The sequence below is a fragment of the Bubalus kerabau genome, chromosome 9, assembly GCF_029407905.1.
Source record: "Bubalus kerabau isolate K-KA32 ecotype Philippines breed swamp buffalo chromosome 9, PCC_UOA_SB_1v2, whole genome shotgun sequence".
NCBI lineage: Eukaryota > Metazoa > Chordata > Mammalia > Artiodactyla > Bovidae > Bubalus > Bubalus kerabau.
Window position 1 is genome coordinate 46,787,272 of NC_073632.1, and position 22,853 is coordinate 46,810,124.

At 41.7% G+C, this 22,853-nt stretch overlaps 1 protein-coding gene across 24 annotated transcripts in view; it reads right to left on the reverse strand.

Annotated features, from left to right (window-relative positions):
* Positions 1-22,853, reverse strand: part of LOC129619803 (uncharacterized) — a 100,767-nt gene that overhangs the window by 42,488 nt on the left and 35,426 nt on the right. For 7 of the 24 annotated variants that reach the window (XR_008698158.1, XR_008698133.1, XR_008698134.1 and 4 more), the window contains 2 exons: positions 6,789-6,996; positions 3,251-3,950 (listed from right to left, as the gene is read on the reverse strand). Coding sequence is in view for 4 of the 24 variants with exons in the window: in XM_055535184.1 (XP_055391159.1) it covers positions 3,947-3,950; positions 6,789-6,996; positions 18,915-18,971 (269 nt within the window). In the remaining 20 variants the exon portion in view is untranslated. The other 17 variants (XR_008698129.1, XM_055535182.1, XM_055535181.1 and 14 more) reach the window with 10 other exon arrangements.

The following is a 22,853-nucleotide window of genomic DNA, read 5'->3' on the forward strand; positions in this document are numbered from 1 at the left end:
TCCCTTTTCCCTGGTGCTCATATGACCCGGGACTGAGCTCTCATTTATGCAGTTTCAAGGGCAGATCTTCAAAGAAGTGTGAGATTGGAGATTTTTCCTAATAAACAGGAGATGTGCTCACTCCTCCTAAACACATACACCTTTTCGATTATAATATTCAGAGTCCCTATAAATCACCATGTAAATGAGATCTGAGTTAGGAGACAGAATGTAAGAAATGGGAAAGTATAAAAATGCATCACAGAGTGTGCACATTAAGCCAATAAATGACAGTGCAGCCCACAGGGCATATATCAGTCCTCTGTAAAGAGCAGCCTAGACACACGCCTCAAGGAGGGCCAGGCAGCACTGTAGGCAGTGGCAAGGTGAGGAAGTGCTATTTACATCTGGGGGTTGGGGGAGAGACCTAGCTGGTGCTGGGATCACCTTAGAGAGAGCAAAGGGATTCATGCAGTCTGTTGGGTAGGGTGTAGAGAATGTTTGAAGTTGATCCTATCAGCTAAATATACAAATAACTGAGCCAGAGAGCAGAGAATGATAACATGCTGGAATGGACAGAGAGACTCTCCATGAATGAGTACAGGCATTGTCTAACATGCTCAAACAACATCTGTGGCAGAAAACACTGACCAGCTTGGTCTGTGATGTGTCTTGACATGTTTTGTACTTGAGTGAGTGGTAATCAGACACACCTGAGTTTGAATCTCCGTTGGCTTACAAGTTGTGTGGTCTTAGACACAAGTTATTTTTACCTCTCAGAGTCTCAGCCATTGTAATGGGGACAACAGAACAACTCCTAGGGAGGTTATCAGGATAAGGGAAGATGGATGATACAAATATTGTAGAACAGTGCCTGGCATGTAGTAAATAATAATCCTTCATTTCTTGCCCTTTCCTTCTTGCTTTCTACCTCATAATGAATGATTATTTATGGGAACTTTGAATCTTTTCTTATTTCTAAAAAGTCAAATGGCAAATCCTAACAACAAACTTTCAGTTTAAAAATGAAGCCTCAGGAGAAGTCAGCTTATGAGCTTCTAAGCTGAAAACTTCCATTTAGCTTTTTTTTGGTATTTATTTATTTATTTGACTGGGCCGGGTCTTAGCTGTGGTACATGGGATCTTTAGCTGTAGCACGTGGGACTTTTAGTTGTGGCATGTGGGATCTGGGCTTTCCTGGTGCTCAGACAGTAAAGAATCTGCCTGCAATACAGAAAACCTGGGTTCAATCCCTGGGTCAGGCAGATCCCCTGGAGAAGGGAAAGGCTACCCACTCCAGTATTCTTGTCTGGAGAATTCCATGGACAGAGGAGCCTGGTGGGTTACAGTCCATGGGGTCTCAGAGAGTCAGACACAAGTGAGCAACGAACATACACACACACACACACACACACACACACATGGGATCTAGTTCCTTGAGCAGGGATCAAAGTCAGCCTCCCCACAACCCCCAGTGACCACTAGACTGCCAGGCAATATCCTTCCATCTAGGTTTTCAGAGAAGCTCACCAGCACAGTTTGTTTTAATAAGACCTGCAAGAAGTCACAGCAGACCCAGAACAACCACGGCATCTGGAGACAGACTTCTTTCCTCCAGCATCTTGCTAAGGAGCAGGGCGCCAGCATCACTGGCTTGGATGATGAGAGGTATAACATGTCAAACTTGGCAATGAGGTTTGACATGAAAGGAAACTAACTTTAGAGATTCATAATGGGGCCTCAAAAATAGGATAATGGATTTGAAACTATTTTAGAAAGTAATTTGAAAGGCAGTTTTGTGTTCACATTATACCTATTACTTAAAAAAGGAAGTTTTGAATTTGGATTGGGAAAACTGCTATGCTTTCCTCTGGCTCTGCTTTTCCAAGAAATGAGGTATCACCACCTTCTCTTCAGAGCCTGCTGTGAACTATCTAGCCAGGGACGAAAGTGGGGATGGGGTGCAGCGAACATTTAGATCGAAAGATAGTTACCGTGGTGACTCAGCTCAGCCCGTCAGTGGCTCGCACTCTAGGCGACCCCATGGACTGCAGCGCACCAGGGCGCCAGGACTCCCTGTCCGTTGATTAGCATTTCTTAGACCTCCTCCTCTTATTTCCAAAAGGAAAAAGTTCTCTTGAGAGCTCCCCCATGCTGATTTATGTGCCAATATATAGATATAAATGCTTTTTACATGTATCTCTTTAAAAACTATAAGAACACAGAGTGAAAAAGTTCTAGACATTTGTAGTACACAATGTGTGAGGACATTCAACACTCCCAAGCTGTACACCTAAAAATGGTTAAGATGATAAATTCCGTATTACGTGGGGTCTTTTCAACCACAATTAAACTACCAGAAAAAAAAATCAAATTGAACAAGTTAGAGGGAATTCCCTGGCAGTCTGGGGGTTAGGACTCCACTCCACTGCAGGGGGCATGGGTTCAGCACCCCCACCCCCCGCCCACCCCCTCACTAAGATCCCAGAAGCAGTATGGTGCTGCCAAAAGGAACATTTTTTTAATAAGTTAGATATAAACAAGATCATCTGATAAATTAAAAAACATTAATTTAGTATAAAAGTAAAATTTTGCTGAAACTAAGTTGTCAATGTTGGATTTAATTACAGTTTATACACATAATTATAAAAGTATAATAAGATGTTTTTATGCATTTTGTGTCTCAGTTGTTGACTTAAATATTTGATTTTGAGCAGAATGGATGGCCCTTTGATTCATTATCATTACTATATCACTACTATAATTTTTCCTTCTATCAGGTTACTCATTTGAAACCATCAGTTGATTATTTCACTTGGTCCAATCCATCTAAAAATGGTTTTCTCCAAAATATAATATTGATAATTATTTTTTTAATGCTCCTAAAAAAGTTCTTCACACAGAATATTTGCAAGCTGAAACTTCATATAAATAAACACAACACACACAAACACATCTGCCAATAATCTGAATAGAGTGGCTATTTTGCCTAGCTTCTTTTGAGTTCAGCCTATGATACCAAGAGACCTGTAATGACTCCATTTTCTCTCCACTTTCCTTTATTTGAACTTCTGTAAAGCTTCCTTTGTAGTGGTGCCATGATTCATTTGGCCTTCACTTTGCATAACGTATCATTTGTGTATGAAGTCAGTCAGCCTGGTTCTTTTCTCATTAGCCTGTGACAGTTAAAGTTGCATGGTTATTTTTATGATGGAAAGTCAAAATTAATTTATTAAATAAAAGAAGACACAAATCTCATCACTGAAAAAGAGCAGTTTTAGCTTTTTAATTGGTAGGATAACTCAATGTAATTTTTATCAAACAGAAATCAAGATGGTTTTTGTATTTTGATGCCAGAAATGCCAATCTAAAGACTACCGACACTTTAAAAGTTAAATATTGCCACATTAATAATAATGTGGTACCAACACAATTTTAAACACAAAGCACCAACACTAAATGTGGTTGTAAAATGAACATCCCAGATACGCTTATATTTTATAATGTAAGTTTTTTTAGATCATCATTGAAATAAAAATAAGTTATTACCGATGGATCATCAATAATACATACACAGACCTCTAGTTTGAGGAAACACTTTGCTTATTCACAGATAATATAAATCTTTATAGAATGGGAGCACCAGAAAAGCACGCAGGAGGAGAGGGCCACTCCTACAGAAGCCCGGCTTAGCTCAGCGTCAGAGCCACAGCAGGCTGAGAGGGTGGCCCAGCATGGGATGGCCCAGGTGGGCTGAGGATTGAGGGTGGGAGGGACAGCCCAGCAGGAGGTTTCAGAGCTCACGTGGGGCGAGGGGAGTGTTCTTGCAAAGGGATAGCCTAGTGCAAGATGTTGGCATCCAGGCAGGCTGAAGAGGATATTTCAGAGCCCAGGTGGGGTGAGATGAGTATCTGTGTAGGAAGGTGGTCCAGTGGTCCAGCACAGGTTGTTGTACAAAGCAGGAATGTTACCTAGTAAGATACAATAAGCAGAGAACATAGCATCACTTCTGTATGGTATTGCTGCTAAAGACATAATTGTGAGAAAACATCACATACAAGTTGAAGGACACTCCATGAAACAACTGGCCTATATTCTTTCAAAGTGTCAAAGATATTAAAGTCAAGGAAAGATGGAGGAACGAACTAGTCCAGACTGAAGGAGACTAGGGAGACGTGGGGAATAGTTGCATGGTGTGGTTCAGAACTGGAATCCTTTTGTTACAAAGTATGTCATTCAGCCATGGAGAAACTTGACTACTGGAGTTTTAGGACTAGATCCCAATGTACCAATGCTAATTTCCTAATTTTGCTGTTTGCACTGGAATTGTAGGGGAATGCCTCTGAGTCAACATGCGCTATGATATTCAAGAGTGATGGAGGAATCAGATCATCAGCTGCCTTGCATATGTTTCAGGGGAGAAAAGGTCTTTGTACTTGCAACTTTTCTGAAAATGTGAGATTGTCTCAAAATTTAAAATTTAATGAGATTGAGCAATGTCGTTTCTTTTTTTAAAAAAAAAAAAGGATAAAAAATGTATGTATGAAGTCTGAGCAACTCTGTAGGAATATCTTGCAAAATGGTAAGAGTTCCCATATGAGCACTTAGTATGCGTAGGATGTTGAACTAAGCAGTTTGTATATTTTATCTCATTTAAATTTCACACCAGTCTTACAGAGTGGATATTACTAGTATCATTTTACAGATGAGGAATCTGAGGCTCAGAGAGACTGAGTAACTTGACCAGGCTCTTAACTAATCTACTGTACTGCTCAAAAAAAAAAAAAAAAAAAAAAGATTGGAAAAAAGTTTCCAAAAGATTGAAGAATGCTAACAGCAGCATTCTCTGGGCAGTGGGACTACTAGTTTTTCCTTTTGTGGTTTTCAGGATTTTACAAAATATCTACAATGGCATGGTTGCTTTTGTAATTAGTAAAAAAGAGAAAGCTGTCATTTACAAAATATTCATTTATTGTGAAGCAATGTCATAAAAATATGTTGGTTATCTGAAACCATACTGAACAACCCAAACTACTAACAGTGGTATTCTCTCTTAGTAGTGGTGTTATTGGTGACATTCATTTTTGATTTTTTGCTTTTCTGTATTCTACTAAGTTTCTATAATTAATTCTTTCGTTCATTCACAAATACTTACTGAGCATCTGCTATGATTTATTTTTATAAGAAAAAAAATTTTAAAGAAAGAAATGTACTGTGTAAGTCTAAAGTTGTAAATTTTATTCAAAAAGCAAGAAGGGATAATATGTATGCTTAGAAAAAGACTAGGCACCAAGATGTTACTAGCAGTGTTACATACTAAGATGCTTCAGCGGTGAGTTAGTGGCAAGTTTATCTTTTCTTAATACTCTTCCATGCTTTCCTCGTTTTCAACTATAAATTACTTACCTGTTCTATTCATAGCTGTGCCTCCGGTGCTTAGAAGAGGAGGTGCCACATAGTAGGAGTTCAAGAAGATCTTTTTTGAATGAACCAATACTTTTGATTATAAATTGCTGTTTTAAAAAACACTTTTACTTATTCATTCCATTATAGTCAGCAAACTTGGCATTCAGTTTGTGCTCTTCTAAGCTGGAGGAGACCTAAGAGATTGTAGTAGGGGGCTCTAGTGGCCATTTAACAGGTGGTGGTGAGGAGGAGAGCCACATGACGGGAAGACAGGGTGAGCAGAAAGTGGGGAAACACTATTCAGAAGCCATGTGTTGTTTATTGTATTTATTAAGATTTCTGTTCAACCTATTTTTAGGAGAATTGGTGACACATCACTATACCAGTGTCTATTGAGGATAGACCTTGTGTTGTATGGCTTAGTTTCTTGGTAGTGATATCTGAGGTTCACAGAGGAATGGAGGGCTGGGATGAGGTTGGGGTGACTCAGTCATAAGCCCCTGTTTTGCTTGTAATTAGGAAGCTTACATCTCTGGTTTTACAAAGTAATGTAGATCAAAACCATAAGAGAGACTGGATACTGGGCCGGTGAGGGAGAGTAGTCCCTCAGCCGGTCTATGAATCAAGCTGACTGCCCAGCATCTATAGCTCCAGTTGGCTGTTCAACTCTCAACTCATTTGCAGGGAGATGTTGTATGTTACATGATTTTGCCTAATTCAAAGATTCTCAAAAGTCACGTGAATAGTCCTTATGTGTATCCGGGGATTACCAGAAGAAACAAACCTTTCTTGTCAACCTCGAATCCTCTCTTTCTCTTCCAGCAATATACTGGCAAATTCTGTTGGTTCTACCTTCAAACTACATCCAGAACCTGAGCACTGGCCCCTCTCCAGCCTTATTTGGTTTATTGCAAGAGCCTCTGAACTCCTCCCTGCTTCAACCCTCAAAGCGGCCACAGGATCCTTTCAAAACCTCAGTCAGATCACATCTTTACAGCACCCTACATTAGCCACAGCCCTTACAGCAAGGTGCTGGCTTGTGTCCCACAACTTGCTCTTACTTCTCTGACCTACTTTTATCCAGCTTGCCCCTTGCTCACTCCACTCCAACATCCAGACCTCTTGCTGCTCCTCCAACACACCAGGCACCCTGTGCCCTTGCTATATCCTCTGCAGGAACACCCCCACTCACTCTCTCTCTCTCTCTTGAGGTCTTCCCTCAGATGTCACCACATCAGACAGACCATTTCTGACCATCTCTATCAAGTAGAGACCACCTCCCCAGATACCTGCTCCTTTACTTTGCTTTTTTTCCCCTCCTTGCAGTCATGATCACTGGGACAGTTCTGACCACGGAGTGTGTCTGATTTTCCTAAACACATCATGTGGTTGCTCTTCCTCACCTGTTGAAGTTGGGTGCAGCCATGTACCCAGCTCTCTCCCACGCTGTGTGAAGGGGAGGGCCATGTGTGGCTTTCAGGAGGAAGCCAGTGCGGAGTTCACTGCTCTGTCTCCTCTCTCTCCTGCAGACATCAGCCGTGCTCCACATGGGGCTTCTCCAGGCAGCCTGGGCCCCAGAGTGAAGGTGCACGAGCTGAGCCCCCGGCTGGCCTGCAATGAACAGAGCACGTTGTTGTTCTTCAGTCACTAAGTTGTGTCTGACTCTTTGGGACCTCAGGACTGCAGCATGCCAGGCTTCCTGTCCTTCAGTATTTATTCAAACTTATGTCCATTGAGTCGGTGATAAACACACTGTGTAAGTGAGGGATATAAACTTTTTTTTCAAGCCATCAAACTTGGCTTGTTTAAAACCACAAAACAACTAGCCTATCCTGACTGAAACTCTCTGACATATTCCATATTTATTTGCTGTCTCTTCCTATCCCCCTCTAGAATGTAATCTTTTTGATGGTAGGCCTTTGTTCACTATTATATCTCCAGGTCCTGAAACAGTGCCTGGCATGTGGTAGGTATTCAATAAATATCTGTTGCCTGACTGAATGAATGATGAATTGATCACCCCAACTGAAACAGGAAGATTTCACAATGGCAGGTGTTAACTATTCCTGGATGTGTCCACAAAAGTGTTCGTTTGACGTGATCTGAATGGGAACAAGATGGTTCCTGATTCAAGATGAGCAGTGTGGCTGCTCGCCTCACCAGACACAGTTTGAAAGCACAAATCGCCTGTGGGCACATAACACAGTGAGTCGTGGAGGCACATAAAGTAGTTAAAGTTACCACACAAACAGAGATCTGGCATACTGCTGAGGGGACCCAGCGACAACCATAAATAAAAAGCATTAGCAGCATTTGTGCCGATGCTGAGTGCTGAAGTGGTTTCCTTTCCCTGTGTGGACATTAGCATTTGTAATGAACTGAGCTTCACAGGCTTGAGGTTTTATCTGCCGTTATCATAAATTGGTGTATGAGCCCCTCTCAGGACTTTTGCAAAAGCTGTGTGTGCTTTTGTGAGCTGCTTTCTTTTCAGGCTTCCTCCTGGTACGCCTGAATTTGGATAGGGATAATGCATTTCCTGTATCGTGTGGCACCGTACAAGGAAACCCATTGTATCCCCTCAGAGGAAGAGTACATCTGTAAGTAGTTTTTAAGAGTGTACTGAAGGATCTTGTTAGGGTGACTTATTCTCCCAGTTCCATTTGGTTGATGAAGTGGATCACGTGACAGATGTGCATAATGAACTGCTTCAGTTGCTGCCAGTGGGAAGCTCAACCTATAAAATGCGAAATCTCTTGGACTCATTGAGGGCAGAGCAAGCTGATCACACAAGAGAGAACTCTGCCCGATTCCGAGTTGTCATTTCTTACTCCCGCATACAGTGCCCCAGTGTTCCTGGGCTTTGCTTTTCCTTTCTCCCAGAGGAACTGCCTTTCCAGTTTATTCTTAATTCAAACTGGAAAGGCAGTGGTTTCTGCATACAATTTCCCCAAAGAGCAAACATGATTAAGATGTTCAAGTAATCACCCATGAAATGCACTTGCAAGGAGCCTTTATGTTTTGTCGTTAAAAGAGGAAATGATTTACATCATCCAGTAGGATTGTGGGTTGGTTTTTTTTGTTTTTGTTTTTGTTTTCCCTCTTCCCTATCTCTTTTCCCCTCTTTCCTATATTTTCTTTCTCTGCTCCATTATTTTATTTTATTTTCCTCTTTATTTTCATTGACTGCAGTCATAAGGGATGTAACTTGTCTCCCATTTCCATGCATTGTATGGAACAGTGACATCTAAGTCAAAAAGACACAGGTGACCAATCTATTCCAGTAGTGGTCTAACTTCCAGCTCATTCTAGATGCTTCTGGGTTACTAAGGGACAATGAATGGAGAAATAAAGAGCAATCATGCAAATTTTAGTCCTAGATATGAGCACTGGGGAAATGACGAAAAAGGCTGTAAGTCAGTTCACTTCACTTGTACCACAGAGCATCCCCATGGGCTGAGCATCAGGCTAAGCACTGTGCAGGGAGCTGAAGAGAGAGCACACGGCCCTTGGAAGTTGGTGAGTAAATGATGGTGTATGATGACATATCCAAATGCCATAGTAGCAGCAAAGATAATAGGGCTTTAGGTGGTGCCAGAGGGGAGGTCTCAATGAGAATTTAAATGGTCAGGCAAGGATTTGAGCTGAAAGCAGGAACTGAGTTAGACCTGAAAGGACAAGTAGATTTGGAATGCTGTCAGAAGAGCAAAATAGCATATTAAAGAGGTCAAGAGTGCATGGCATCTCGATCAAACTCAGCTGTTTGGGGTACCTCACTTTTAGCCCCAATTCCCCAAGTAGCCATATGTCAATTACACAGGTTACCTAAAGAACATTTATATATATATCTGGAAGAGGAAATAGCAACCCACTCCAGTATTCATGCCTGAAAAATCCCATGGACAGAAAAGTCTGGTGGGCTACAGTCTAATAGGGTCTCAAAGAGTCGGAGATGACTAAGCATGACACCGATATTCATATATACACACACACATATATATATATATTACTCAGATATTAGTATAAGGCAATTAGCTACAACATAATGTATGGAGATGTCACATCTGTAAGCTTTAAATCAATTGTGAAGACAGCAGAATTGTTTTTCTTGCCTACCAGTGAGTGTCATGGATTAAAAGTGCTGCCGAATTTAAGGAAATTATATTTAAGAAAATATAATCCGGGAAATGAGAGCCCAGTCTTCTAGTAGCAAAACAGCATATGAGGCTTATTTTGAAGACTTTTTTAAAATGTCAGATTTGGCTTTAGCGAGTTTAGGGAATTGTCCTTTGTCGACAGAAAGCTGGCATTGGGGCACTCCAGAAAGCCCCCTGGCACCTTGGCTACCTCCTTCTGACTCTGATGCTGGCAGGAGGCCTCTGGTGAAAATCCCTGGCTCTTTCTGCAGAGGAATGGCAAGACTTGGCAGCCACTGTTGAGTTCACACAGAGACGGGGAGGGACTGGTTCCCAGGGTCAGCTGGGGTGGGGGTGAGAAGCAGCTCAAGGCCAAGAGTTTGACTTCCTGACCCTTCCAGAAGAGTGTAGTGCTCTTAATTATTCCTAATTGGAATTCCTTGCTGTGGTTTTCCTTTTAGAAAAGGAAGGACATGCCCTTTTAACCATTTCCTCTCAAAAGACCTTTGTTAGCTTTGATTTAGTTGTCTCAATATTAAAATAGCTACCACATAAAAATGATTTCTAAAAATGTCTCAAATTCCTGTTTCACATAACTCAATAATATGGTTTCTGAGGTCTTGAGACTGGGTCTACTAGTCCTTTTGGTTGTGAAGCATTGGAAAGGAAAAATTAGAGTTGATGAAAAATAGAAAGAAACCCTTCTGGACCATCTCCCCTTATTCTGAATGCTGTCAACATTTGAATGTGGCGCACACGCACATGGTTTGCCTGCATGTGTGTGCACCCACACCCACACACACACTCTCACACATCACCTATTTTACTAAAACATATTATGATAGAAAACTTCATTATTTTTGTCTAAGTCCTGGTTGTAGTCCTTCAGTGAGGGCACTTGAGACACATATGTTTGTAGGTAGCTGAAGGTACAGCTATGTGGTCTGCCTGAAACCTAAAATTAGATTGAGTTGACGATTCTATCGGGAGAGATTTTTCCCTCAGTGTTTTCATTCCCAAACTCTGCTGCCTTCCACTTTCTGCAGAGACTGAAGTCATTGTAGATACTACTCAAAAGTAATAACTCCTGAGAGACTCTCTCTGCAAAATCAGCATGCAAAAGGCAGCTGGCCCCAGAAGCCAAGGACTCTTGGCTACAGCACTAGAATGTTAAAGCCACACAATAGTAAAAGAAACCTGGGTTTCCTATATTTTAAACTGTCTATTGTTTCATGCTTAGCTTTAGTGAAATCCAGAGAAATGAAATAAAAAGTCAGCTTTTAGAGTCTTTATTACAGTAAGGTATTTCTGTTGCTATTCCTTAAAAGATGATGAAAATTAGATGCTGAAATGTAGAGGCCTTCTTGAAAATGACTTGGAATAATTATATTTGTTAAACTGGGCAGCCCTGATATTGTATGCTGTTTAAATCAACTTTCATTATTCTTTAATGATTCTTTGCAATTCTTTTTTCCAGAACTTTGCAAGCTTGACTTGTGTTCACCTTGCTATGGAATGCTTTAAAGGGCATTTCATCTAATAGCAGAGGAAAATGATAAATTATAGATGCCAAATCATAAAGCAGTGATTTAGGTAGCACTAGGGTAAGATCGTAAGCAATAAAATAAAAATTTTCCCAATCAACCTCTACATTAGAAGCAAAAAAAAGGAGTCGCTGCCTGCATAATTAAAGCAAGACATGTCAAGATGCTTGTTAGTATGCTAATTTGAAGGCTTTAAAAAAAAAAAAAAAACTTGGAATCATAAAGGAGAATATTGGGAATATTTATCAGTTTGAACAGAGACGTTCTCTATGAATGAGTATGAAGTGATTTCATTGTTAGTGTGCTCTGGAAATACAGATATAAAGGAAAAAAAAAAACGCCTCAGGCTCAATCTCTTAAGCATTTGGGGAGAAAATGAGATGGTTAAGAGTTGACCAGGATCTAAATTTTCACCACATCCCTGCTAGCTGTGTGATCTTATGTAAGTTAGTTAACCTCTCTGGCCCTGTTTTCTCAGCTGTAAAATGACAAGATAGTGGGTCCTACTTCATAAGATAATTGTAAGGATTACAAATAAAGCATTTAAAACAGAATCTAATAGGGACTTCCCTCGTGGTCCTGTGGCTAAGACTCCATGCTCCCAATGCAGGGGCCCTGGGTTGGCTCTCTGGTCAGGGGACTAGATCCCACATGCCACAACCAACAGCTTGCATGCTGAAAAATGAAGACTGGAGATCCGTGTGTGCTGCATCTAAGACCTGCCACAGTCAAATAAATAAATATTTTAAAAAATAAAATAGAATCTAACAGAGCAAGCACTCAGTAAGAATGGTTGTATAATATCTTTCCTCTGCCCAAACTCTCTGGAGCTTTCCCTCTTACTCCCAGTGAAAGCTGAAGTCCTTACCATGTCTATAGGCCCCATACAACTGGACTGTTTCTCTCTGACCTGATCTCTTTCCCTACCTGCTCAGCTTGCACTCCAGCCTCCAGGCATTCCTCGGGTACACAAGGCATGCCCGCATCTCAGCACCCTTGTCGTGAAAGCTGTTCCACAGCCATCCTCAGGTTGGCTTGTCTGTTCCATCAGGTCTTCACTTTAAGCACCTGATCAATGAGACTTTCCCTGGACACTGTCTAACATTCCTCTTGATATTTTATAGTTCCCCTTTCTGCCTTATTTTTCCCCTTAGCACTAACTACTTCCTAGTATACTATATGTCTTACTAATTTATCTTATTTGCTCTCTACATCTCACACCAAAATAGAAACTGAAGGAAGGCAGGAATTTTTATTTTAGCCATCAATGTATCCTCAGTACCTAGAATGGTGTTTGTCACAATTGTAGCTGCCAATAAATATTCGAAGGCTGAATGAATGGATGATTTTCCTTAATTTCTAAAAAATAATAAATCCTACACATATACTTCCTCATTTCCAAGTTTAATGAAATGTAGTTTTTTTGGGTCACATACTTTTTTCTTGGTTGCCATGATGACTGTCAACCATCTTTAAACTGCTCTTTAAACACCAGATAACTGTTTAATGAAAGTGGAAGGACACGGTTTGGCCACCCAGGCCATGACTCAGCCTTTTCCTTCATCAGTTCACCTGGAGGAAGAAATAATGATACTTGCTGGACCTCCCTAGTTCCTCCTTCAGCCACAGATAAATCAGGGACAACTTCTGGTTTTCCCTTTCCACCCTGGTCTTTTAATAGCTACAAAGAGGTGGGGAAGCTTCTTAAGTAAATATGGCACGTGTTTTCCAAAACCTGAATATAAGCAAGGGCAGAGTATATAGAATACCATGAGTTATCACTGTGGAATGATCTCGCTCTTTGCCGGCCGGGGGTTATTGAAAGAGCATTCCTAAACATGGACATGTTGCAGGAGGTCAGATAGAAGGTAAAGGTTCCTGAACATCTCTTGTGTTCCCAGCTCGGCTTATACACACTGCATCTCCTCACAGCCACACTGTGTGGTCTGTGTTATCATCCCCAACCTCTAGATTGCAACCCCAACCTTGGGGTGAGACCAAGGCTCAGACAGGATAAGTGACTGTCCAAGGCCACCTGACTAATAAGTGGGACAGCGAGACATGGAGTACTTATCAGGAACATGACAACCACTTTTCTTTTTCCTCTTTGCCCTGATAAGCAGTTTCCTAAGAATTAAACCAATTTGTATGTCTTGAGCCAACCACTGCTGAATTAGTGTTCATGATGGATTTCTGCCACAGCTTAAAGCTGGTGGCTTAAAACTACTGGGATCTCAGCAGCTTCTCCTTGTCTCATCAGCGAGGTAAGGACCTGCACCCTCGGGATAGGCTGACATGAGAGGAAGAGCAGTGTCTGAGCCCCATCCATACTACCCATGAGAGGAAGAGTTACTAACCCCAATACATAACACAGTCTCCAGGCTTAAGTATATTACCCAAGGTCAGCTGCTAGGAAGTGCTGGGGCTGTGTGCTTAATTCATATCTGTATGGGTCCAGAGTTTGGTTCAATCATTACCATCACCTTGACCACTTCTACTCCAACTCTGCCTTACAACTTTCACAGCATACCCCAAGTCAGAAAAAGAATGTTTCTTCAGTTAGCATATCTAATGAAAGATGTTGCTTTCAAGAAATATGTTCATGACTTCTTAAATAATCTAAAGTGTTCTTTTTCTCCTCTTTCTTCCTCTTCTTCTTTTTCAAAGATTTGGCCTCTGGAAAATATTTCATGTATAATGGCAACGCATCTAACTTTCCTATGAGCTTATGAAATGAAGTGGTTCTTTTAGAGTAAACAAAAAATCTTTTCATCTAAAATTTTAATTGCAACCAATTCAGTGCCCTGGGAATTAGTTCCAGTGTTTGGCTCAAGTTTCTGGCACTGAGCTCTGGCCTCAAGCCTGCACTGGGTCACCTTACAGCTGCACCTCAGGGCTACTTGCCAAGAAGCTGGTCTCGTGGCATTACTGCCCTACGGCTTGACAACAGGACACTGAGCTTTGGTACTGAAGCTGGCTGAACGCAATTCATGTGACTGCAACTCTGTTTAGCAAACAACGTACAGGAGTCACCTGGTGAAGCATGGTAACATTCTCCCACATTCCTGGGAGAAGAGAGACATAATTTTCATTAGTTTGTCTAGAAGCAGAGGAGGGTATTTCTCAAAGTTTAATTTACAGCCATAAACTTGTACATTGATATAACCATAACATAAAGGAGGAAACATCTGTCACTTCCATTTGTAGCTGTGTTTGTAGCAGCTCTTTCAAAAAGGAAGACTAGAGATCAGCCATCCGGGTTTGGGGGCTATATGGTTAGGCCATTCAAGATGGCCGTTCTCTTGCTCTCTGTACATCCCTCGCTTGACTAGTGCCTGTTTCTCTCACATGACTGTATAATCCGCTTAATTATAGTGTTTAAATAGTCTCTGGTAACTGGTGAGCCCACTTGATGTCAATTCCCCCTATAAATGGTAGCCTTCTCTCCTGCCGAGTAGTGAAGACTGCTGATGTCCTACCCGCCATCTGCCACACATGGTGGGGTGTCGCTCCAGGCTCCTTTGTGTAAGTTCCGCCTATCCAATAAACCACTTATGTCCCTATCGCTGTCTCTGGGCCCTTTCCTCAGTCTTGGAGGCTGGACAACTACAAGACTTGAAGGGCTGGGGGATGCAGCCCAGCAGGGACCAAGATCAGTGTCTGAAACCAGGTTTTCCTCTAACCAGGTGGGTATGCACTAATAACTTAATCTCACTGTGCCTCAGTTTCCTCACAATACAAACTTTGGGCACGTTAAATGAACTTTAAATCTCAGTCCTAAAATTGTATTACATGTGTAAATATTCATAGCTTTTCTAATTTGGTGTAACCACTTGAAACTTACCCTCCTACTAGAGAAAATCTGAATTTCTAAAAGCCTGAGGTTGACTTTAAAGATGGAATTTAAGAACAAGGAATTGTAGAGACTTCCTTGGTGGTCAGGTGGTTGGGACTCCACGCTCCTGGTGCAGGGGACCCAGGTTCAATCCCTAGTCAGGGAGCAGGATCCCACATGCCGCAACTAAAAGCCCACATGCCACAGCCAAATAAATATTTTAAAACAAAAATAACCCCCAAGGAATTGCAGAGTTTTAGCTGTAAGAATCTAGATAGATAATATACCCCAACTTCCTCATTTTGTCTTCTCCCTTTTAGTCTTGTCTTTCCTTTCTTCTTTTTTTTTTCAACATATTTTCTAGATTCTGGTAGGTACCAGGCATTGAGCTAAGTGCTGGAGACCAGGCCTGAGTCCTTAGCTTTAAAGAACTTCCAGGACAGTGGGCACAGACAAGTGAATGCAGTATTAAAACACAAGGAAGTGAGGTTACAACAGAGCATGGGGTACAGTGGAAGACAGAGGCCATCTCAGGTTGGGGTAGGGATGGGAGTCAGGGAAGTGTCCCTGGGGAAATGACATCTAAACTGAGGCCAGGAGTCGGGGTGGGGTGGGGCACAGTTCTAGGCAGAAATGCAACATGTGCCTCTGAATATCACAGAGACAACTCTGGAAAGGTGGGCAGTAATTCTCCAGGGAACGCAACCAGCTGGTGGCAGAGCTGGTGGTACAAATAGAGCTCAAGGTCCTAACTCCAAAGTTGCAGGCTTGGTTGAACGGCAATGATGTGAAGTAATAGCTTTGGGTTTTTTCAGGGTTTTTTTGGCACAGGTGAAATATTACAGGGCCTTGCTGCCATCACCTTAATTAAGACTCAGGCTCTTTCCTGGACTCTCTCGGTTTAGGATATTCCCTCTCTGGCTCGAGGGTCTTCAGGAGTAACTCATCAATACAGAATAATCACATCACAGGCCAGTCATCTGAGAAGTCACCACCACCAATCTACTTTGGGGATGGAGATCTTTCAGCTTCTGAGTGGTGTGGATGGACAAAGATCCTGGCTGACGGGTTTAGGAGACCATCCAAGTCAGTCACGGGATAGTTATGAGTCATGATGGTTGTTTTCAAATATTTGAAGGATTGAAGGAGGGATTAGATGTGTTTTTTGTGGGTTGAAGGGAAAGGAGGAGAAACCAAATGAATGTATATCGGTACAGATAACTTTATTGTTCCTAAATAACAACTGGAGGCTTCTCCATCCTCACCCCTGCCCACTCTTTTCACTGTTGCTTTCTATGTATAGCTCCCTAGACCTTTCACTTTTTACAAAAAGTGTTTTGTGTAAATAATAAGGAAAAGAAAATAAAGAACTGGAGGCTGGTTGCACTGGAAGTAATGAGTATCTTTACACCAGAAGTATTTAAAACCAGGGCAGATGACCACTTGACCCAGGATGTTACCAAGGGGATTCATGTCTCTAATATTTGATTTATAGAAGCTTAATCAAATCCTTCTGGCTCCTTTTGTGATTCTGCATTTTCACACTTGGCCCAGGCCAACTAAGGTTTAACTGTTCTAGTGTCTTCTCTATTCTTCACCAAGTATTTACTCTCAGCTCTTCCCTGGTGGCTCAGACAGTAAAGAATCCACCTGCAGTGCAGGAGACCTGGTTTGATCCCTGGGTTGGGAAGACTCCCCTGGAGGAGGAAATGGCTACCCACTCCAGTAGTCCGGCCTAGAGAATTCCACAGACAGAGGAGCCTGGCAGGCTCCAGTCCGTGGGGTGGCAAAGAGTCGGACACGACTGAGAGACTTGCACTTCACTAGTTAGCTGGCATTTCCAAGCACATTATTTTTACATTCCTAAACAAAGATACACTTAGTGTTTTTTGTGATACTTATAAAGGCAGTTTAGTGTAGGGTTTTCTTTTTCACATAAAGAATTAATACATTTACCTAGAGGTAGTGAAACTGCTATGCTTATGTGAGAAAATGGGTGGTTTGGCACACGCACAGGTGCACACACATCCACATATGTAGTCTGGCACGTGTGCACTGCCTTGTTTTAGGTGTGCTTTGTCCATGCACTTACATGCTGTTCACGCTAGGATCCGTCCTCTTACACACCAAAAGAAACTTTACAAATTCTTTCTTTTTTTTTACTTTTGTTTATTGTGGAACCTGTGTTGCTCTTCCCTGAGTCTAAAGATACGGAGGGAGAGAAGGGAAGTGCAGCTGGTGAAAACTGAAGATATTACTAGCAGTTCTGACAGATACAATTTTGATTTCATTAACCCCCAAATATTCAGAGAGCAGTGGTAAAAGATGATTTATATTGTTTTTTTTTTCAGGCAGGCTTCTCTGTTGCCAACATAGTAAACTAAAACATGTAATTCGTTTTTACCTGCTCTCTATGCTTGGTGCATGTAACGTGCTATAAATCAGAGATATTAAATAATATTTTGTTTTAAATTAGTATTCGGATGATATATTATGTGGGATCTAAAATAGGTATGTTTCAAAACCACATAATAGCTTTTTCAAAAGGAGAAAAGGAATGCAAGCCCATTTTCTAAGCGTTCAAAATCAAACAACATTCAAAGGACCAGTTGAGAAGAGTCAGATCATCCCTAAAAGCCATGGAACATAAATTACATTGACATATTATGCGAAGACACTTGTCCTGCACTAGCTCGCATAAGCGACCTTAGAGAGAAGCTTACGCTCAACTAACGACACATTAGGAAGGAAAGAAAAAAGTGTTCAGTTGCTGCCGGTTGTCATGGGTTGTTGTGCGCCAAGAGGGCTGCTGGGAGGGGCTCCGCCAGTCCCCCGGCACTCTGTGTGGAGTCGGCGGGGAAGGGCCTCTGGAGAGCTGATGACTGTACAGGATGAATAAATCATCTCTCTCAAGGTAATCCTGGGGAGGGCTTCCCCTCGCAGAGTCATCAGCATCTGGCCTCTGCATGCAAATGTAAAATTAGAGCTTTATGTTGTACTGAAATGGCAGCCCACGGAAAAGATCACCGCCAAACATGACAAGCAGAACTCGTGAGGGCGGCAGCAAGCAGCTCTGTATTGGCTGACAGACTTTTCCCCTCTTCCAGTGGTTTTTCATAAGATAAAAATGTTTTCACTAGTGATTTTTTTTCTTTTTTTTTTTAAACTATAAAGAATGGTAAAAGCGAGGGGGACACCAGGCAAAAATCCCCTAAAAGCACTGCAGGGACAGGGCCCGGACCTGAGGAGGGCAGGTGATTTTAAAAAGAAAGAAAAGGACAACTGGGAGCAGAGGATGGGACAAAGTCTGAAAAGCCAGAGAGCAGATGACAGAAGATTCTACAGCTGCTCACTGCAGCTGCTCTCATAGTCTCCTCTGCTTCAGAGTGGAGACAAATGTGTTTAGAAATGAAAGGCAGGAGGCAATGGGGAAAATGTGCCTTCCATTTCTAACCAAATGGAATATAATCTTCACAAAGCTCATCCTGTTCTCATGAGGAGGTTATTTTTAGGATTCAAATATAGGCAAAATACTAACCAGCAAACCCTACGTGCTTCTTAGCTGGAAGCACAATTGGGTACACTCAAATTATCAAGAGCACATTGCAATTTCTAAGGACAAACTTGTAGTTGGGAGCCTTGAACGTTAGAAATGGTAGCAATTTAGTAATACGATAGTTTATGGCCTTGCCTAACTGTTTCGGAACTCATAAAATGCTTTGTCACATGTAACCTTAATTTTTATATGCTTTAGGCCACATAATGGCTTTAGGCCATTGTTTCTTCTTTTAAACTCAATACAAATAAGGATAGTTGATCCCTCTACTCTGAGATGATTTCCAAGCACTGTGGATCCTGTTGAGCTCTGTGCTATCCTGAGGAGTGGTTCCAGTTGACTTGAAATCCTATTCTGAGGAAATAAATACAGGGTTGGGAGGTGGGGAGGGGTAGGCCAACTCCACCCACCCCAATGTTACCTTCAGGATCCCTAAGTGTCCTGAATGGTAGAGTTTTTACCTGGATAGCTGAGCGCATTTATGATCAGAAAAAGATGTTCTTCCAAAACGTCAGCAACTGAGAAGTCATAAAAGAGGAAGAGAATGAAGAGTAAGTAACCTCATAGTTACTGGGCTATTTTACAGATTTAAAAAATATAACGAGCTCAAAAAACTTAGTCGTTGGTCTAACATCACACAGGCGAGTCAGAAGTCAAAGGTCTGTGAGACTAAAATTTCTACTACAAGACAGCCTTGGAGGTGGGAAGGGAAGGGAAGTGGAGAGCGCAGAATTCCCTAGAGCTCTCCCCTCTGAAGGTTCATCAAATGCAGACAGAGAATGCGTATCTCATTGATTCAAAAAAGGAGAAGCCATTTCTGAGGCTATGTGCCTTCCTGGGGCAGCGGCACCCTCCTCCTGACTCCGGCTGGCCACTTGGATCACGTGAGCTGCTCCGAGGCCTCCTGCCAGGCTGAGTCTGTGCAGGCCTAGAGCCAACAGGTGCGCCTTCTCCCAGCTCAATTAGGCACGACACAAATCTGGAGGGACAGTGGTCCACAGAGCGTGTTGTAGTCTGAGCAGCCTTAAGGATAACAAACGTGCCACTAAATGCAAAGCTCTGAGTTCTTTTTTCATTATTATTTTTATTGGAGTATAGTTGATTTTTACAATGCTGTTAGTTTCTGTGGTACAGCAAAGTGAATCAGTTAGACACACACACACATCCACTCTTTTTAAGATTCTTTTCCCATATAGGCCATTACAGAGTACTGAGTAGAGTTCCTTGTGCTCTACAGTAGGTTCTTATTCATTATCTTTTTTATACAATAGGGGCAAAGCACTTTGTTCTGTTGAGACGTGTTCTAACCAACATGTTCAGAGAACTGAGATAATTTCAGTTGGCAATTCAACTAACAGAACAACTGACCCCAGTCTGTTTAGTCCTAAAATATTTCCCATAACTCCCCCAAATCTGTCTGTTCCAGGGACGAAGTTTCTTTGTTGTCCTGCCTGTCTCCCTCACTCCTGCCTTTGTGCCCCAGCTGCTACTGAATCCTCTAACACGCCTTCACTGGCCCCCACCCAGCAAATCCTACTTTCGAGGCCTATCTCAACACTCAACTTTTCTCCATTGAGTTTGCCTTGATAACGCCAGTCAGCAGTGGCCTCTAAAATCCTGAGCTGCTGTGACAAGTATCTCCAGTTTTCATTTTCATATGGATTATGTTCAACTTGGAACTTGACTGTGGTGCTCTGTAAACACTCATTATCACAACTTTGTAAACACCCCCATCCTCATCACCGAACTGTAAGCATCTTGAAGGCCAAGGCTCTGTTGACAAACTAAAATGACTAGCAAAGAGAGTACCACAGCAGTGATCTGATTCCTAACTCTGAGTCTATTCTTTTGTTCACTTTGGATTTAAACCAGATGGGAGCTGAAGAACACTGTCCTTTGAGACTCAACAAAATCAGCTCAAATCCTGTTCCTTTGTGCAGTGGGAGCCCTACATTCCTTCCTAACTGTCTGGGGGATTCTGGGAGGGGGTAGGGTAGTTTACAATTTCTTTTTCTAGTCACGTTTGGCTGCAAGTTCTTGCTTCTGTAGACTTACAGACTTCAGTGGCTGCAAGGAGCATATTGCTATCCCTAAGACCAACATTTCCAGACATGGAACTCAGCTTCTTTTCTTGCTTCAGTTAATGGACTGAAGCAGGAATGATGCCCACATGGGAGAAAAATTAGAAGTGAAGCATATGTGTCCTAGGTCTTCAAATATTAATGCTTCATTATGGGTACTATTTTCCTTTGAAGATTTAGAAGAGAAATATAATACTTTGTATTAATCCTTCATTACATAGAGTAGGATGCAAGAAATTAACTTAGAATTTTTCTTCGCCATTTTCTAAGTGACTGATTTATTACTTCAGCCATAGTTCAGTTCAGTCTCTCAGTTGTGTCCGACTCTCTGCAGCCCCATGAATCGCAGCACGCCAGGCCTCCCTGTCCATCACCAACTCTTGGAGTTCACCCAAACTCATGTGCATCGAGTCGGTGATGCCATACAGCCATCTCATCCTCTGTGGTCCCCTTCTCCTCCTGCCCCCAATCCCTCCCAGCATCAGGGTCTTTTCCAGTAAGTCAACTCTTCGCATGAGGTGGCCAAAGTATTGGAGTTTCAGCCTCAGCATCAGTCCTTCCAATGTACACTTCAGCCATAAACATGGAATAAATGAAAGCTGCTTCACTATCTTTCATGTAGGACAGCCTAGTAATTGCTAACTAAACATATACAGACTTTTGAAGTTTAATCATCATTTTACTCAAATAGATACTACTGTGTTTTGTTTCTTTGGCCCAAACAGGATGCTTCTAGTTGAGAGGGGGCCGTGTGAGTACAGACTCTAGTGTCAGGCTCTGTGGATTCAAATGTTCTCCTATTACTTACTAGTTATGTGACTTGATGGGCTTCCCAGATGGCTCAGCAGTAAAGAATCCACCTGCAATGCAGGCCACAAGGAGACACAGGTTTGATCCCTGGGTCAGGAAGATCCCCTGGAGAAGAGAATGGATACCCACTCCAGTATTCTTGCCTGGAGAATCCCATGGACAGAGGAGCCTGGTGGGCTTTGAGACTCCACAGGGTCTCAAAGAGTTGCTTCACAACTGAAGCAACTTAGCACAAACACATGCATGTGACTTAATAAACTACCTAACCTCTTGGTACCAAATGGGGCTAGGAATAGTACTTAGCTTGTATGGATTAAATAAATATGTGTAAACACATATTTGAACAATGTTTGACACATAGCAAACATTCAGGGGAGCAGATTTATTTTCTTTTTCATTTGGTATCACATGGTTTTGCGATATATGCCTTGTTAGGGGCTGAATTGTGTTCCTTCAAATTCATATGCTGAAGCTCTAACGACAAAGACCTTGAATGTGACTACATCTATTAGAGACAGGGCCTTTAAAGGGGGTAATTAAGTAAAAATGGAGTCATTAATCCAAAATGACTAGAAGAGTAGGTTAGGACACAGAAAAATAAAGGGATGATCATGTGAGGATACAGAGAAGGCAGCCAGCCACCTGCAACCCAGGGAGAGAGGCATGAAAAGAAATCAAACTTGCCAACACCTTCATCTTGGACTTGGAGCCTCCAGAATCGTGAGAAAATAACCTTCTGTTGTTTAAGCTACACAGTCAGTGGTATTTTGTATGGCAGCCCTAACAAACTAATACATGTATCAAAATTAAATTTGGTTAAAAAAGGTAAATCTGCTGAGAAACTAATGGTTTGTTGTTACATTTCTCACTGCATTTCATTGATAGGATATCTTTAAGTTTTGACTTTTTGTGAGGCTGAAATCATAGTGGTTAGGAGCACTCTAGTCTCGGTTCTGTCACTTTCTAGCATGATCCTTTAGGCAAGCAAAGTCTAAAGACATATATAAGGGCTGTTAAAGCTTCACTACTTCATGGGTGTGTCAAGACTAAATGAGATAATATGTACCACAGTGCCTGGCACACAATAGATATGAAGTTAATAAAATTCTATCCAGCTATCTATCTAAATGTCCTCTGAAGGTGGTACAGGTGGGAGAGAGGAAAACATTTTCTCAGCACCTGACATTTTCTGATTTTTAAAAAACCAAATAAAAAAATCTGAGGTCCATACAAATTGTTTTCTCCAAGGTTTCAGAGAGTATGATGGAGCTAGGATTCACAGGAAGGTATGTCTAATTCCAAGATATATTCTCTTTCCACTATATCACATTACCTTTCCCATAAATTTTCTTAGGTTCTAGTATACTGTTCCCAAGACCTACCTAAACATGAGTGTGTGTGTGTATATACACATTTGATGCATGGGGCAAGAGCACTAGGAAATTAAATATTTTCAAGAGGTCTTCTCATATATGAAAGAAAAGCAAAGAAGAAAAAATTAAAATCCAA